This window comes from Chrysochloris asiatica, unplaced genomic scaffold, assembly GCF_000296735.1.
Source record: "Chrysochloris asiatica unplaced genomic scaffold, ChrAsi1.0 scaffold00673, whole genome shotgun sequence".
Lineage (NCBI taxonomy): Eukaryota > Metazoa > Chordata > Mammalia > Afrosoricida > Chrysochloridae > Chrysochloris > Chrysochloris asiatica.
In genome coordinates this window covers 34225-53985 of record NW_006409191.1, presented here as the reverse complement: position 1 = coordinate 53985, position 19761 = coordinate 34225, and the positions used below count along the sequence as shown (strand labels likewise).

Here is a 19761-nt window from a genome sequence, read left to right as displayed (position 1 = left end):
AAAGTGGCAGCATCAATGGGCTCAAGCATGGCAACAATAGTGAGGTTGGCCCAGGATCGGGCAGTGTTTAGTTCTGCTGTGCATAGTGTAGTTATGAGTCGGTACCAACTCAATGGCACCTAACAACAACTCATTTTTGACTGTCGCTAGTTTGATATATTTTCCATTCTTGAATTTTAGTCCATTTTTGAATTTGTATGCAAGGTATATTTCTTGTAAACAGCATGATGTTTTCTTATCTATTCTGCTATTCTGTATTATATCTTGACTGCTGCATTCAATTGTCTATGTTCAATGTAATTATCAATGGTATGAATTAATTGCTGTCATTTTTCTGTGGTTATTTATTTATTTTTTGCATTGTTGATGGCTATTTTCTTTGTTCCACATAATACTTATGCTGAGTTTATTTTGTTTGCATAGTTTCTTGTCATTTTATTTATTACTACTGTTACAATATTAACTAAATCTTTGTGGTTTTCCTTTTTCTTGTTTTGCCGTATATTAATTTTCTTTGATGTAATATTTTAATTTCTTCTCCAGTTTAAAACAATCTGATTTATATTTACTATATAATTACTGCCAAGTGAAGTAATCTAGGATATGATGCATAGCTTAATCACACCTACAAGGAATGCTTTCCTCAATAAGGCATTGTATACTGATTGCACTTATTTAGACCTGCTGTTTTGGGCAATTTTTCAGCCTGCTACAACAAGTGGAAAAAGACTATACCACATGAAGGAGTCCTGTTGTGGTCCTGTGGTTAATGCGCTGAACTGCAAAGTCAATTTGAACTGCAAGGTTCGTACTCACCTCCTGCTCTTTGGAAACCCTATACAGCGTCTCTATGGGTCGGAACTGTCTTGATGGCAGATGGAAAGAATACACAGAATCACTGGACCAGACATAAATGGTCAATGTTTTACCGTTTGAAGAGGTAGCATATGATTAAGAGCCAATGATATTGAAGGAAGAAGTCCAAGGTGCCTTGAAGGCATTTATAAAGAACCACTTCCTGGGAATTGATGGACTACAAATTGAAATGCTTAAACAACCGGATGCCACACTGGACACACTCACTCATGTATGCCAAGAAGTTTGCAAGACAAACACCTGGCCAACTCACTGGATTAGATCCATATTTGTGCCTATTCCAAAAAGAGGTGACCCAACAGGATGTTTGAAATGGCATTGTTGTTGTTATTATGTGCCGTGGAGTCGGTTCCTACTCGTAGCGACCCTGTACAGGGTTTCTGAGGCTGTAAATCTTTACGAGAGAAGAAAGCCTCATCTTTATCCCGTAGAGTAGTTGGTAGTTTCAAACTGCTGACCCTGAGGATAGCAGCCCGATTCATAACCACTACGCTACCAGAGCTCCTTTTTACGTTACCAGGAGCCCTGGTGTGGCGCTGTGGGCCAATGCGTCAGACTACAAAGTCGTTTGAACTGCAAAGTCGTAGGTTCAAGCTCACCAGCTGCTCCTTGGAAACCCTACACAGATCGCTATGGGTCAGAATCAACTTGATGGCACGTCACAACAACAGGACGTGGAAATCATGGGAAAATATCATTAATATTCCATGCAAGCAAAAGTTTGCCAAAAAATAATTCAAAAAAGGCAGTGACCATACACTGACAGAAAATTTCCAGAGGTTCAAGTTGGGTTCAGAAGAGGACATAGAATAAGTGATAACATTACTGATGGAAGATGGATCTTGGATGCTTTTGAATGCATGGATCATGACAAACTATGGACAACTTGTGTATAATGAGTATTTCAGAATATTTGATTGTATTCCTGAGAAACCTGTACATAGACATAGAGGCAGTTGTTCAAACAGAAAAAGGAACACTGAATGGTTTTATATTAGGTGTGCGGTAGGTATGTATTCTCTTACTGTACTTATTCAATCTATATGCTGAGCACACAATCCAAGAAGCTGGATTATATGAATAAAAACATAGCATCAGTATAGGAGGAAGACTCATTAACAACATGTTATGTGCAGATGATACAACTTTAGTGAAAACATACAGGACTTAAATTACTAATGAATATTGAAGATGAAAAACCATACCTTTGGTTTGGATTACTTCAATGTAAAGAAAACAAAAATCCTCACCACTGGCCCAATAAATAACATTCTTATAAATGGAGAAAAGATTGAAGTTGTCAAGGACTTCATTTTGCTTGGATCAACCATCAGTACTCATAGAAGCAGCAGTCAAGAAATAAGATGATGTACTGCATTAGACAAATCTGCTGCACAATATCTCTTTAAAGTGCTCAAGTGCAAAAATGTCAGTATGAGGACTAAGTTATGCCTGACCCATGCTATTTTTAATAACCTCATATGCACATAAAAGTTAGACAGTTAATAAGGAAGACCATAGAGGATTTGATGCATTTGAGTTATGGTGTTGGAGGAGAATATTAAAAGTACCAGGGACTGCCAAAAGAATAAACCAATCTGTGTTGGAGGAAGTACAACCAGCATCCTCCCTGGAAGCCAGGATGGCCAAACTTCAGCTGTCATACTTCAGACATATTGTCAGGAGGGACCAGTCCTTGAGTAGGAGATAATGCTTGGTAAATTGGCTAGTCAGAGAAAAAGAGGAAGATTCCCAGTGAGATGGATTGGCACAGTAGCACAGTGACGGGCTCAAATATGGCAATGATTTTGAGGTTGGTACTGAATTGAGCAGTGTTTTGTTCTTTTGTGCTTAGCGTCACTATGAGTCTATACTGACTCAATGGCACCTACCAACAACAAGTTCACGAATATTCCCTTGCATGCAGAGTCACGAACTTAATTAGACATGAAAAAACCAACATCTTAATTCTCCTGTAATCCAGATTTCTGAAATTATGGGATTGGGTTGATTTATCCATGCCTTTGCATTTAAGTGTCATTTTAATCTTAAACCTTTAAGGAACTAGTTTTTCTTCAGTCACCTTCAAGTCAAATAATTGTCTAGTAAACAGTTTAGCAGATTCTTTGGTGCTGCAGTAGGATGATCCTGTATTGTCAATTGAAGAGTTCAACTGTTCAAACCCACCAGGATGGTGGTGCAGGATGAAGGTGAGGCTTTCCACTTTGGTAAGGACTTACCGACCCAGAAACCCTACACAGGAGCTTTATGAGTCATAACTAACCTGATGGCAGTGAGTTAGGGTGTTTTTTTTTTGTTTGTTTGTTTTACTAAATTTAGCAGAGTCAAACAAACAAATGTCTGTTTTACCTCAGACATTGTGATTTTATAAAGAATAATTTATGTGTTGGCCATTTTGAATAGCAGGAATCACAGAGTCTAACTGCAAAATATATGGCATTTTCTTAGTACCTCTGTTCCAGCAACAGAAGGAACTTGGAAACCTTATGATCTAATGCTATCTCCATGGAAAGAAATCTGACAATTACTTATGTATTCTTTTTTTACTATCCCCTTTTGGGACTGCGTTCCCTATACTTTTGAGTTGATACTGCCTGATTTGAATTGTATCTACTCACAAGAAATATATTCTGTTACACTAATTTCTAGGGTTCTTTGAGTAATAGGTTTTCTGACAGACTGAAGTCAGATGGAAATGAAAGGAAATAATTGAGTAATGTGAGCATAAACAAATCTAAAGGAAAATTTTCAGAAAATTTAAAGGAAGAAATACTCTATCTTCTGGTATAAGATCAGCATAACCTTGATAACTTAAAGCATCCTATTTAGCACAAGAAAGGAGACCTCATGGAACTTACACTCCTTCAAAATTACTAACATAATTGCAAAAACTCCAATCTGGCAAAGAGTGAAAAATGGTAATGCATCAAGCCAAACTTAGTCTTACTCTAGGAAACTTGTATTATTCCTCCAAATAACTACAGGTTCATGTTCACACTTCCTGCAAGTAAACTGCTCAGTGACATTTCTTACGTCCTCTTTTCTAATATTGCAACAATTTCAAATTTTTGTATTCTCTTCATTTATTCTCCATTGCACTTATCACAATCCACCCTTTTCTTATAGCATCAGATTGCGCTTCCTTGGGAAACAGATATTAGCATGCTCCTAGGATAAGCACCTGAGAAAGAAAGGGAACAGGATTGGGGAGAGGGGAAATCTGAAAATAAAAGAGTGAATTCTTTTGTGTTAATCCAAAAAGGCACTTAAGGATATGTAAAACAAGCCACCCAACTAATAAAGAAATGTGTAACGCACATAAATGACAAAGTGTTGACATCTTCATTAAATGAAGAATGTTTATGAATTAAGAAGAGATAAACCACTCAATAAAAATACCATTAGCAGATAATTCTCAAAAGATAGGAAATAAAAGAGAGAATCAACAAAAGGTACATAATATGAAAGAATCAATCTCATAATAGTAAAAATTTTAATAAATTACATATATATAATTTTTTTTGTGGTGAGCACATGCAAAATGAAACATATGCCAATTCTTAAATAATATGTTATACTTAAAACATTACTAGACTAAATAGGAAATGTGCTGGTGATTACTTGGATACAAGAGACACTCAATGAGAATATAATTTCTTCCATTTCTTCAACTGCTTAAAAAACTTAAAAGTACTCAAAGGACAATAGGTGTTTCCTATGCCCAATAACCTACAATTCCCTTTTTCTCATAATAAAAATATTTCTCATTTCAACCATGAAGCATGTGTAAGAATATTGAAATAACTTATTTGTAATGTCAGAAAGTAGCTAGCAAAAATTCTGTGAACGTAAGAAAAACACCAAGCAACTTTCTTAATATTACTATGAATGATATAAAAGTATACAGCATTGAAAGTAAATGAGGTCATGCTATATCCAACAAATGGTTTGAATCTCCAAAACATGATGATATGGTATTTTAAACACACACACACACAACCCAAACATTAAATTGAGACTAAACTTCAGTGGCAATGCAATTAAACAAGAGAAACAGAATAAACCTCCTCAAAAAATGGTACTGAGATCAAGCTACATGCAAAAGAATAAAAGTGGACCATTACCTCATACCATATAGAAAAATTAATTCAAAATGGATCAAACACCAAAACTATAAGAACTAAAACTATAAACCTTTTAGAAGGAAACAGAGAAGCCAATCTTCATGGTCTTGTATTTTTGTAAATGATTTGTTATTTATGCCACAAAAGCACAGGAAAAAATATTCAACATTATATCAGGTAATAGTCACAGGTGTCAGGGATTGGAATATTTTTGTAGGGTACCATTTAACCCAATATAGAAGTTTTGCCTTCTGTAGATTCATTGGAAAGATCTATTAAGAATATACTGAGGAAAGAACAGTAAGTGTGGTCATCATGTGTGGACATGACACATGCATCCGCTGCAACAATTAGGAGACCATGAGAGAAACTTGTCTCTAATGAAATCATACCACAGAGGATTAAATAAAGCCTACACTACTGTTTCTATACATCCCTTACCTCTGAAGGCCTTTCATTGTAATGAGCTATAACTCTATTGCTTAAGAATATTAGAGCCAGTTCTTTTTCTTCTTAAAACCAAAGCTTCCTCACTGATGAAATTCAAATATCTCACAATCATCTCAAACCACAGAGATCATTTTGTAGATGCTGAAACTGATTATGGTGGATGCTAATATTGCCATGTAGACAGGTTATCAGTGACAGATCTCAGTCATACTGAATCCGGTCATGAAAGTTCAGCCCTCTTGTCTCACAGTGAGGAAAGTATAAGGTGCAATTCACAACTCTACCCATTGGATCAGGCTGAAATGACTTTCTGGCTATACCTGCAACTTTGCTTAGATCCTCCCTTGTCTTTTACATTCTCTCTCACTAGCATTTATCTGAAAAAGCTATTGATCACACCACTATAACAAGAAACTCTTCTGTAAGCTCTGCCTCTATGAAACCTGTCCAACGAAACTGAGATTAAGGAGTTGAGATCATTTTTCAAACAGCACAGTTGTAGAAAAAAAGCAGAATCAAGGTTCAACCCCAAGTTAAAATGTAGTCAGTGTAGTGAGTTCACTGGAATTAAGGGATGATAGAGATTAAAAAAACAAACAAAAAAACAAAATCAAAACAAAAAATAAACTCCCCAAACTATATATACACATACATACCTACAAGAGAGCAGTTATTTAGGTAGCTATTCATTGGGGATGATACATAGACATCTGATTTCACACAGCAATGTGTTGTCCAGAAGTGGAGGAGGGCATGAAAGCTCCCAAGGAAGAACAGAAGGAAGGAGGGAGCATATGTGTCCCTATACAGAAATGTCCTTCTACAGAAAATTGGGTAGTATCTGAGTCAAAGGAATGCCAAAAACAGCCTTAGCACATTGGTGGGTTTGGGGCTGTGCCATGGAGTCAGTTCCAACTCATAATGACCCTGTATAGAGCTTCTGAGGCTGTAAATCTTTGCAGGAGCAGAAAGTCTCATCTTTTGTAGAGCAACTGAACTATTGACTTTGTGGTTAGCAGCCCAGCTCATAATCCACTATGCTACCAGAGCTCCTTAGCAGCACATTAGGACCCTTATAACTACAGGATTTTAATCTTATCTATGGATAAGAGTTGTTGAGTGCAGTTTTGTGAGTTAAGTAAAGGAGCAAGACCCTAAGTTGGGAAAATGGTGTTTATTTGAGTTATATTAAAAAAAATTGAGTGTTTCAGAATTTGAGCTTGACAATGGCACATGTTTTGAGCTTACTATGAAAATATAAACAAGTGAGGACCAATATACAAAGGTTTTTTTAATTCATTATATTTAGTCATGAAATCATCTAATCGTTAAAAAAAATGCTGATAGAAGACTTAATAATTGTGACTCACCAGTATTCCTTTCACTTTTACTTATTCTAGAAACACAAGTTCAAAACAGATAACACAATCCCTAAAAAGAAGGTATCCTACCAATGATTTTTCTCAAGGATACTTTCATGTCCCTGTTCCTCAGGCTGTAGATAAAAGGATTCATCATTTGAGGAACCACACTGTACATCACCGAGGCTACTGCTATCTTACTGGATGAGTGTGAAAATGAAGAACTAATGTAGACACCAAATCCTGTTCCATAGAATAAGAAAACAACTGAGAGGTGAGACCCACAGGTAGAAAAAGCTTTATATTTTCCAGCTGATGGCATTTTCAGAATGGAGGAGACAATTTTAACATAAGAGAAAATGATCCCAAAGAGAGGAATAGCAGAAAATAAGCCATTTATAAAATATAGTAAGATGTTATTGATGAGAGTATTAGAACAGGCAAGCTTGAGGACCTGAGTAAGTTCACAGAAAAAGTGGGGGATTTCCAGGTTTTTACAGAAGGACAATTTCAACAACATTAGACTATGGAGCAGGGCCTCCATGATGCTAGAGAACAAGGAGAGTATAATCAGCAGGCCACAGAGTCGAGGGTTTATGATGACTGTGTATCTCAGTGGGAAACAGATGGCCACATAGCGGTCATAGGCCATTATTGCAAGAAGGAAATTTTCAAAACCTGCAAAAACTAATAGTGTGCATACCTGTGTGAGGCAACCTGCGAAAGTGATAGATTTTCCATGTACCTGGATGTTCACCAGCATCTTTGGGATTACAGTTGTACTTAAACCTATGTCTGTAAAGGACAGATTGGCAAGGAAGTAATACATGGGTGTGTGGAGGTGGGAGTCAGAGCTGACAGCCAGGATGATGAGCAGGTTTCCCAGGATGATGACCAGATACATAAACAGGAACATGTTGTAGATGAGGGGTTGCATTTCTGGATCTGTTGTCAGTCCCAAGAGAAAGAATTTTGAAACATCTGTTTGGTTTCTGAGTTCCATATTGTTGGTGAAACTGATAGAAAAGATGGGTGACAAAACAATCAAATGTCCATTTGCATTGCCAGAGGCAAACACTATTAAGGAATGGAATATGCAAAGATGATGTCATCTATATGCTTATTTTTAGTATTTTTAAATGTTGATTCCCATAGAGCAGTAAGTAAACATTATACTGGAGTCTTGCTGTAGTGTTGTAGGATCATCACTAGACTGATAGCCACATCACTGGCATTTCAACCCACCAATGCTCCTCAGAAACCCAATACAGGGTATCTATGAATGTGATCTGAATCGACGGGTCTTAACTACTGTATTAACATATATAACTCTGAAACATCAGATAGTTACTTTTTTAAAAATACAACCTGTATTCTTGTGATCATTTCAATATTTGGCAATTTTATAAAGAGAAAACAAATTGACTGTGGAAAAAGTGTGATATGTCTACCTCAGACTCCAAGTCTTTCCATTATCAGATCAGGAAAGCAGAGATAAAAAGATGTGTGTTAAGAACCATGAATAAGAAGCTATGGTAAAACTGAAGAATCCTACATCTTCTCCACTGTAAGAATGCAAATAAATATTAGAGATTTCTATTATGGTCATTATTATGTTTAAGAAGGGATAGATGTCTGCTCAGGAGGAAAATAGTCCCTGTCATTTTAAAGACAGAGTAGAAGACTGGTAGAATGAGAGTGCCGTGAATGTGTGAATGTGGTATGATGGTACAAGGAAGCATGTCAGTTGGATGGAAGACAGTTTGACAAGAGTCCATGGAATATTAGTTCTAATCATTTTATAGCTGTACCCTAGATGTTCATCCTGTTTACAGAAAGACCCTGAATAGTATGGATTGGCACCATATGGACTCACACATAGCAATGATTGTAAGGACTGCAGATGATCAGACAACATTTCTTTCTGTTGTAAATGGGGTCCCTATGAGTTTTAACCAACTCGATGGCACCTAACAACAACAATAAAAACAGTTATAGTTATTCTTGTCATCACTTCCCCAAGATGAACCTGTAGTAAAACACTTGTATTCAGTTCTAAACATTATCTAATAGACAATTGGTTACCTGGCTGGCATTACTGAGGAATGATGCTTGACATCGGTCCTGGATGTTGGATGATATAGTCAGAAGATGTGTCCTCAGGAAAGCTAGAAGGATCAAGTGAGGAACTAGGGTCCTACAGGAGTGGATCATCTGTAGGAGGAGTCTGAGGTGTGTTGTTTCCTGCCTGAACAAAGGCTGCTGAGTGAGGGGGTCACAGGCAGACTATTTGCAGTCTTTGTATCCCTAGGGACTCAATATCCAAAGCTCCTCATTAGTCAAATACTTTTATTGTAATTTTGATCCAAGGACAGTGCAAATCCTTAGTGATCAATACAATAGAAGGTGAAATTCAGGATGTCTTATTTTATGAAGAGACCAGTTACATACCATTCACTTCTCTCCATCTTTTTCTACTCAATTCTATGTCCACACCTAGCACATGAAGATGTATTATTCTTATTTAGTTGCATGGCAGTCTCCTTTATTTAATTACATTGAAAACAATTCTGTCTTAGAACAAAATTAGGAAGTCTGATAGTTATTTTAGGTATGAAAGTATAATATATGTATATGGTGTTATAATTAAGAAATAAAGCCAAAATATTGTAAAATGGAGATGTCCAGCACTGTTTCTTTCTAAGTCCTTGAATGTCACCTGGACATTGCTCACTATTCGTTCTGTATGTTTTATATTCTCTAAGTCATTCTCTTCAATCAATTATTACTGTGCTGTTTTTGTCTAGTGCCATCGAGTTGGTTCTGACCCATAGTGACCCTGCATAGGGTTTCCAAGGAGTGGCTGGTGAACCTGAACCACCAAACTTTGTGGTCTAGTTCAAACCCACAGCATCACACCAGGACTGTAATCACTTTGAATATCTATATTACCTTCTTTTGGGGTTCCATAAACAGGTTTAGAATTTCAGCAAAATAGTTTCAATGTGGTGGTGGACAGGTGGGTCTATTTGTCAGACTATGGTGGCTTGCATTTTACTGTGATACTGGAAACAATGCTAACTGTATCTTAAATGCCAGCATGGTCATCCATGGTAGACAGGTTTGAGAGGGTTTCCAGACTAGGACAGATTATGAAGAAAGTGAGAAAGACAATTTATGAATGCTTACTGAAAAACTTATAATAGCAGCAGAACATTGTCAGATATACTGCAGGAAGATGAAAACATTTAAAATAACATCAGTTATGAGTCATAGAGACCCTGCATAGGGTTTCTGAGGCTGTAAATCTTTACAGGAGCAGAAAGTCTCATCTTTCTCCTGAGGAGTGGCTGGTACACTCAAATTGCTGATCATGTAGCTAGTAGCCAAATGTATAACCCACTATGCTACCAGGGCTCCTTAACACCATGTTTAGGTATATATATATATATTTGGAGTTGTGGTGTGGTGCTATAGGATAAGCACTAGACCACAAGGTTGAATTAAAGAGTTGGCAGTTCAAACTCATTAGCCATTTCTCAGAAACTCTATACAGGGTCATTGTGAATAGGAACCTATTCGACGGCACTTAAGAACAACAAGAAGTATATACTCGACCACTAAGTTGGTTTGAACTACAAGGTTGGTGGTTCAAACTCACCAGCTGCTCCTTGGAAACCCTATATGAGGTCGCTGTGAGTCTCAATAGCACTTAACAACAAATTGAAATCTTTTAACAAACTGAGGCAGCAGCTGGAGGCCCTCACACATCAATGCATAGAAATTTGGAGTTTATTAGAAGAGATTCATATTTGTGCATATTCCAAAGAGAGATGGTGCCAATGAATGCATAAATCATTGACAACATCAATATGACATGCAAATAAAATTTTGCTAAACATGGTTTTAGCAATGCATTGACAGGGAGCTTCCAGACATTCAGACCACATTCAGAGGGGAGCATGGAAAGAGGGACATCATTGCTTCCATAAAATGGATGTTGGTTGAAAGCAGAACTATGTTTTCCTGTGCTTTAACGACTTTGCGAAGACTTTTACAGTGTGGCTCATGAGAAACTATGGACAACACTGAGGATAATGAGTATTCTGGAACTCTTGTGTTCATGAGGAACCTATACATAGACCAAGAGGTAGTCGTTTAGATAGAACAAATGGACAATGAATGTTTTAAATCACAAATGTGTGTGTCTGGTTTATATTATTTTACCACACTTATTTCATCTGTATGCTGAGAAAATAACTCAACAAGCTAGATTGTATAAAGAAAAACATGGCATCAGAATTGGAGGAGGACTCATCAAAAACCTTCAATATGCACATGATGCAACTTTGCCCCCTGAAAGTGAAGAGGACTTAAAATATTTACTGATGAAGATCAAAGATCACAGCCTTAGGTATGGGTTACACCTCAATGTCAAGAAAACAAAAATACTCAACCACTGAACTAAAAACATAACATCAAAATAAATGGAGAGAAGATTGAAGTTGTTGAAGACTTCATTGTGCTTAGATCAACCATCAACGCTCAGGGAAGCAGCAGTCAAGAAATCAAATGATGTATTGCATTGGGCAAATCTGCTATACAAGATCTCTTGTAAGTGTTCAAGATCAAAGCTTTCAGTTTGAGGACTATGGTGTGCCTGACCCAAAGCATGGTATTTTCAATAGCCTCATATGCATGTGAAAGTTGGACAATGAATCAAGAAGACCATAGAAGGATTGATGCATTTGAGTTATTGATGCATATGATATTGGAGGGGAATATTAAAAGTACCATGGACTGCCAGAAAAACAAATCAATCTGTGTTAGAAGAACTACAGTCAAGAGGCTCCTCAGAAACCAGGATGGCCAGACCTTGTCTCTCATACTTCAGACATGTTATTAAGAGTCCTTGGAGTAGGATATCATGCTTGACAAGATGGAGAGTCAGTGAATAAAGGAAGAACCAAAGAGATAGATTGATACAGTGGCAGCAGCAATGGGCTCAAGCGTAGCAAGGATTGTGAGATCGTTGTTGGATCAGGCAGTGTTTCATTCTGTTGTGCATTGGTTTACTATGAGTTGGCACCTAACAACAACAAGTGAAAGTAGGGGGCTGTCAGCTCCTTCCTAACATATGCATCACTAAAGCATGAGAACTAGAAGTTTTGGTTTGCATAGTGGCAAGAGTGAGAAGGAATAGTAGACTGATATGGTTTAAAGTGTTCAGTTTGTACCCTTACTCTCTACTCCAACACCCCTAAATGGTCCCTACAATCTTACCACCAGTCTTCCCCACAATCCTTCAGGCTTTGACACTGGATAATTGTAGCCAAAGTACACAGAAACAATATATATTACAAGAGTGGAGTCCTGGTGTGGTATTGTGGGCTAAAGCACTGGAACACAATGTTGGTTTGAACCACAAGTTTGATGGTTCAAACTCACCAGCTTCTCCTTGGAAACCCTATAGAGTATCACAATGAGAAGGAAATGTCTTGACAGCACTTAAAAACAACAACTATTTCTAAACACACTATTCCCATATTTGATAGAAGTATACATTGCCATGTTGAGGATAAAGAGCCTATCCAATTAGAAAAGTGTCAGTAGATAACTGCCGGATTGTAGAAATGTGGTTCTACATTTGATGCAGAGCCAAAAGATGTTGTAGTGATAGTCAGGTATGGACACACAGCATTCAATAGGAATGAGGGTGCAGGTGCCTCCCTGTGACTGTGAGAAGGTCCAGAGCCTTGCGGTTTTGTAACACTACCTTACGCATCTGTTCTGTCTCGGCTAACAGCAAGGCGAAAGTCTGGTGGATTTCATTTAATACCACAGCCATATGCTTTTTCAGGGCTTCAATTTGCCATCCCACATCAATATACGAAGTTCCAGGAACCAATACTGCAAGGGGGTAAAACCCCCAGGAGGTGGGTTTTTGCTCATGGTATCGACAATACGCTATGTCCCAGTTACTGGGTTTCATGAGCAGGTGTTTGTAAATGATACTAGGGATATGAGGCTGCCTATGTGCATCTGCCTGTCCAGTTGTGGGGTAGGTGGGACCATCTATGTGACCCACATGCCCAGAGCAGCCCCAAGGTGAGGGATAATCTCTAACCTTAACATCACCCTGTGTATCCAACCACAAAAAGGAGTTAATTGAAATGACTTGGAAGCATGCTTGTTGTGGGGGACAACTCATATTATGCTGCTATCGGGAGGCGATCTCTCTATACTCCAGGGTCCTTATAGTTCAGTTGGCTGTATACTTATGACAGCCACCCCAGGCTGTCCCATATAGCATAACCATGAAGCTGTGTAACTGTGTACTTGCTTCTGTACCAGACATGACATCTAAGAATGGATACAGTTCTGGGATAAAAGTTGCACAGAACATTTAGCTAGAAATGTTGAGAAGTGGCCTGTAGACTGTTCATACAACTGTCAAGCAGGCCCAGGTGCCGGTGTTGGTAGTGCAATCCTCCATGGCATGCTGGTGATGGAGGAGATGGGGAGATCTCCATACACCCAACAGTCTGACCAGTTCCTTATGTCTGCAATCATTGTGGCCCAACTGGCAAAAAACATTACCGCGTACTCTAAGGGTGAAATGACAGATGAGAGGTACCAACATAAATGCAAGGTTGTTGGTGGATGTCTGGATCCTTATGACCCTCTGTGGTCCCTGGACTAGTAACTGATATGGTCTGGGTTGAGTCTGTCATTGAGTTTGCTTCAGAATTCCATTCATTCTCTCTACTAATCCAGCTGTGGGGGAGTTGTATGGGAGATGAAGATGCCACACAGTGTCCAGGCCATTTGCTATTCCTAGACCTCGTGCCCCATTTTTTAATGGAGCCATGTGACCACTTGCACTGCAGGTGCATATTACATGACATGCAGTTGGGATAGTTCATCAGCTTGAGTGTCCCCTGGTGGAGTAAGAGGGCTATGAATGGACATATGAACAGCAACAATGTCCATGATGGGTGTGAGGACCTAAATGTATTCACACAGCTCTATTCCCCAGAGTCCTGGCGAGATGCTGTGAGCTAATGCGTCAGACTGCAAAGTCGCTTTAGCTGCAAGGTCGGTGGTTCAAGCTCACCAGCTGCTCCTTGGAAACTTTATACAGGGTCACTATGGGTCAGAATCTACTCAACGGCACTTAACAGCAACAACAATTCCCCAGAGGCCTCATTGGTTCATTAGCCACTCTTTTTCTTTCCACTGTGTTAGCCACAATGTCAGTGCCCAGCTGTCTGTGCACAGAACTGTGGGACCGAGCTCATGCATCAGTACCGTCCAAGCAGCCCTCAACTCAGCCCACTGGTTGCTCTGCCCCATGCTCTGGCCAATCCATGTACCTTTGTGGCTGAGTGTATAGTCCACTGTAGTCCATCATAGGGGTTACCTTGGGTTGAGCCATCCATGTGCAAGATTTCCTCAGGAATTTGCCCAACTTTTCATACGTGACTCTCCTTGGGGGCATTTCCATTGTGGGTGACTAGTGCTTTCCACCAGTGACATATGTAACTGGTCCAAAAATCTGGTGAAATTTCGCATTCAAGGGAATGGTTCAGAGGACACTCCTGTATTGTAAATCTGTGTGCCATTTTTCCAGTGTGATAGTTTGGGGCTTTAGCCACTCCTGTATGGAGTAATGTGCTTATACTATTATAGGGGCCCCTTTTGTGATGTCTTCTACAAGCTGCAAGGTGTACACTACACACAGTTGATTTTCTAAACTGATGTATTTGGTATCTGTACTTCTCCACAGGTAAAACCAAAATTCTAAGAGAATACATCGATCCTGTTGCCATTGCCACAGGCCCCAGCCATACCCCTCTGGGTTGCTGGTGATATCCGATTCACACTGTTGCCTTACAGCTATAGTCCCAATAAACTGCACCTACTTTATTGTCACTTTAGCTTCATTAAAAGACTGTTCCACCTCAGGAGTCCAATTCCAAAGACTTCCTTTCTTTACTAGATGGTACAGGGGGTACAAGAGCTGTACCAAGTGGGAATAAAGGGACTCCAATATCCCAGCATTCTCAGGCATGTTCACAACTACTTTACTTTGGTAGGGAATGGGTACACTTTAACTTACAGCCTTGGGAACCACCTTTGTCTTACTCAACCACACAACACCCAAAAATTTGACAGATGATACAGGGACTTGCATTTAACATCCTTGACAGTCTATTTTCTGGAACTCAGGTTTGACACTAGCTGTGGTGCTAATTGTTGAGGCAAAGGCAGAGAATCACAGGTTACCATGACATCATCAATATAATGGGGGCTTGGCCCACTTTTCTAGGTTCTAGGGACCTAGGCCATGACATATATTGAAGCTGTGGTCATACCCCAGATCTAAAGTTGTGAAAGTCCAGTATTCTCCATACCACTAGAAGGGAAATGATTCTTGGCTATCAGAATCAATGTTGTTGTTTGGGTAGGTGAGTTGGTACTGACTCAGAGTGACTTTATGTACAACAGAATGAAATACTGCCTGATCGTGCACCAACCTCACAATCATTGCCACACTTGAGTCCATTGCTGCTGCCACCATGCCAATCCATCTATGTGGGGGGGTCTACGTCTATTTCGCCGACCCTCCACTTTACCAACCATGATATGTTCTCCAGGGACAGGTCCCTCCTGATAATATGTTTAAAGTATAAGAGACAAAGTTTGGCCATCCTGGCTTCTAAGAAGCATTTTGACTGTATTTCTTCCAACATAGGTGGTCCATGGTCTTTTTAATATTCTCCTCCAACACCATAATTAAAATGTGTTAATTTTTCTATGGTCTTCTGCATTCATTGTCTAGCTCTAACATGCACATGAGGTTATTGAAAATACCATGGCTTGGATCAGACACACCTTAATCCTCAAACTGACATCTTTGCTTTTCAGCACTTTAAAGAGGTCTTGTGCAACAGATTTGCCTGCCTAGTGCAATATGTGATTTGATTTCTTGACTGCTGCTTCTATGAGTGTTGATTGTTGAAAAGAGAATAATGAAGTCTTTGACAACTTCAATCTTTTCTCCCTTTGTTTAGATATTATTTGTTGGTCCAGTGGTGAGGATTTTTGTTTTCTTTACATTGAGGTGCAACTTGTATTGAAGACTGTGGTCTTTGATCTCCATCAGTAAGTATTTTAAGTCTTCTTCACTTTTAGCAAGCAAGGTTATGTCATCTGCATAACACAGGGTGAATATTAGTCTTCTTTCAACCCTGATTCCATATTTTTCTTCATATAATCCAGTTACTCCAATTATTTGTTCAGTATACAGATTGAATAAGTATGATGAAAGAATACAACCCTGGAGCACACCTTTCCTAATTTAAAACCATTCAGTGTCCCCTGTTCTGTTTGAACAATGTCTTGTTGGTCTATGTGTAGGATCCTTATGAGCACAATTTAGTGTTCCAGAATACTCATTCTCAGCAATATTGTTATGATCCACACAATTGAAAGCCTTTGTGCAGTCAGTAGAGCACAGATAAACAGAGACAATAGAGACAAAAAGGGATTAACTATGTCAAACACAAAATGGTAGGTAGGTACTCAAGTGTTCCCCAATATTGTTGAAGAGAGAAACAATGTTTGTTATGTATGACTGCATGAAGAGGGGCAGGGCATCACCTTATTAAGCTCTCAGTAGTCTATGGTCTGAATGGACTGGGAGTGGGCCTAATAATCCCCTCCAGGGCACAACAAGGTTTGCTACAGTGGCCATAATCTCCTCATGTCCTCCAGGTAGGCAGTATTACTTGAAAGTTAACCCCCTGGTGAAGTGACGTAGGTGGACTGGGGTCCACTTCACCTACTTCTGTATAACAGATTATCCTTAGATGGAACTCTCCTTTGTCTTATTTCCCAGTAGGCCCTAGGATATATTTGAGGAGAGGAGAAACGTATATGTTTCATTCCTTGGAGGGCAAACAGGCAATATGCATTCAAAATCACCTGGTACACTTTGACTGTGCTTTCCCCATATCCATCAAAAGCACTCAGTGGACCTTTAATCATTGGACATTTCCATGAACCAGAGTGCACTCAGATCTGGTGTCCAATAGGGTTAAAATGTGTGCTTATTCCTGACGATCAAAGATGGCTAATTGCTGCTCAGGATGAAGTCTCTGCCACAGTTTTATGAGAGCCGTGGCAGGCTGTTTGTCAGTTTTGTTACAAAGAGTGCCAGCAGCAAGCACACAATTCTGTTGGATTCTAACCTGGGTCCCCCTGACCTTTTTTCTTCTGTCCTATTTACTGACTTCCTTCTCCCTTACATTACTGCAGCTGGGACATACTGTCTGTGGAACTTCTCTGTCTCCCCTATGTCTTCTACACTCTAAGCAGCCTGGGACACCAGCTATTCCACCATGGGACTTAATATGGACACCAACTTTCAGTACCACTGGTTAAAGCTAATTGTAAAATAGCATCTTTCATGCTGGCTGTGAGCAGCTCATTATCAGGACCCCAATAATGCTCTGCACACACCGCATGCTTAATTCCAAACTCACTTCCTATAATTCCTACATAGCTGCCCAGTATATGGGGGAGTCCGGCATATTTCCCTCATTCAGCCAGGTAGTGTTACAGGTCCATTTAATCCACACTAAAAGGAATGCTACCTGAACCTTATTTACTGCAGCAAAGCTAACACTGCCATAGCACAGAGTGAGTGGTCACAGAGGCCACTTTGGACTTTTCAAGTCCAATAAGCATTATGAACGCCACCTCCATATCCCACAAGAGGAGACTAGCTGAAATGGACTCTTTCCCCTTCTATCAGTATCAGGGGGCTAACATTGCCAGCTCAGCGGCAGAACAGTCTTGCATGGTGATATGCTGCCACCAATCAGAGCTGGCAAGTCAGTAGAATCTGATATTTGGAGGAGGGTGGCCACGGCGTCGGTGGCACTAGTGTTGTTAGTTGCCATAGAGTCAGTATCTACTCATAGTAACTTTATGCACAACAGAATGAAACACTGTCCAGTCCTACACCAACCTCACAATTGTTGCTACGCTTGAGCCCATTGCTGCTACCACTGTGCCAGTCCATCGCTTTGGGGGTCTTCCTATTTTTCACTGACCGTCCACTTTACCAACGATGGTGTCCTTTTCCAGGAACTGGTTCCTCCTGACAATAGAACAAAACACTGCCCAGTCTTGCTCCAACTTCACAATCTTTACATTTCAGCCCATTGCTGCTGCCACTGAGCCAATCCAGTGCATGGGGGTGTCTTCCTCTTTTTCTCCAACCCTCCACATTATAAAACATGTTATCCTTCTACAGGGATTGGTCTATCCTGACAATATGTCCAAAGTATGAGAGATGAAGTCAGGCCATCTTGGCTTCCAAGGAGCACTCTGGCTGTACTTCTTCCAACAGGAATTGGTTTGTTCTTTTGGCAGTCTATGATACTTTTAATATTGTCTTCCAACACCATAACTCAAATGCATCAATTCTTCTACAGTCTTCCTTTTTTACTGTCCAACTTTCCTATGTGTATAAGGTTATTGAAAATACCATGGCTTAGATCAGGTGCACCTCAGTCCTTAAACTGACATATTTGCTCTTCAACACTTTAAAGAGGTCTTGTGCAGAAGATTTGCTTAATGCAATATGTCATTTGATTTCTTGACTGCTGCTTCCACAAGTGTTGCTTGTTGATCCAAGTAAAATGAAGTATTTGACAACTAAAATCTTTTCCCCATTTATATGGATGCTATTTATTGATGCAGTGGTAAGGATTTTTGTCTTCTTTACATTGAGATGCAATCCATCCAAAGACTGTGGTCTTTGATCTTCATCAGTAACTATTTTAAGTCTTCTTGGCCTTTAGCAAGCAAGGTTGTATCATCAGCATATCACAGATTGTTAATGAGTCTTCCTCCAATCCTGAAGCTGCATTCTTCTTCATATAATCCAGATTTTCAGATTATGTGTTATGCATAAAGATTGAATAAAATGGTGAAAGAATATAACACTGGTGTACACCTAGTTCTGTTCAAACAACTGCCTATTCATCTATACACAGGTTCCTCATGAACACAATTTAAGTACCAGAATACTCTTTCTTTGCAAATGTGTCCATTGCTTGTCATGACCTACACAATTGAAAGTCTTTGCCTAGTCAATTAAGCACAGGTGAACATCTTTCTGGTCTTCTCTGCTTTCAGCCAAGATCCATCTGACAAGCAATGATATCCCTTGTTTCGTGTCCTCATCTGAATCTGGCTTGAACCTCTGTCAGTTCTCTGTTAATGTATGTTTGCAACCACTTTTGGATTATCTTTAGCAAAATTTTACTTGTATGAGATATTAATGAGATTGTCCGATGACTTCCATATTCCATTGGGTCACCTCTCTTTGTAATGGTCACAAATACAGATATCTTCCAGTCAGTGACCAGGTCATTGTCTTCCAAATTTCTTGGCATAGAAGAGTGAGTACCTCTAGTGTCTCATCAGTTTGTTGAAGGATTTCAATTTGAATTCTGTCAATTCCATTACAATTGATGGAACTCTATTGTAACATTACAACTTTCTAATTATCTCCATCTAGCGCTAGTCTGACTGTTTGTCATGCTGTGGTGCCTTGCATGTTGCTGTGATTAAAACAAGTCCACGCAAGCCAAAATATGACCTTGAAAATATCACCAAAATCTAGAGATAATCTCAAGAACAGATTTGATGCATTAGACACTAATGACTGAAGACCAGAAGATCTGTGGCATGACATTAAAATTATCATGCAGTTCCAGAACAGGAACAATCACACAAGTCCACAGAGGAGATAGTTAGCTCTCCAAAATCAAAGATAAAGACAGCACCTTGAAAGCAGCTAGAGAAAAGAGAAATATAACATACAAAGGCAAGCACATCAGATTAAGCTC

At 39.3% G+C, this 19761-nt stretch overlaps 1 protein-coding gene and 1 pseudogene across 1 annotated transcript; one reads left to right on the top strand and one right to left on the bottom strand.

The window, feature by feature from the left end:
• Positions 1-6902: 6902 nt before the first annotated feature.
• LOC102817760 (olfactory receptor 7G2-like) lies at positions 6903-7856 on the bottom strand. The gene has a single exon (XM_006877918.1). The coding sequence runs from the start codon at positions 7833-7835 to the stop codon at positions 6903-6905; it is 933 nt and encodes a 310-aa protein (XP_006877980.1). The 5' UTR covers positions 7836-7856.
• A 5493-nt stretch (positions 7857-13349) lies between these two features.
• The window catches only part of LOC102817383, a 29508-nt pseudogene continuing 23096 nt past the window's right edge, over positions 13350-19761 (top strand).

Coding starts and splice junctions, on each gene's coding strand:
- LOC102817760 (XM_006877918.1), bottom strand. CDS start 7,835: ATGGAACTCAGAAACCAAACAGATGTTTCAAAATTCTTTCTCTTGGGA.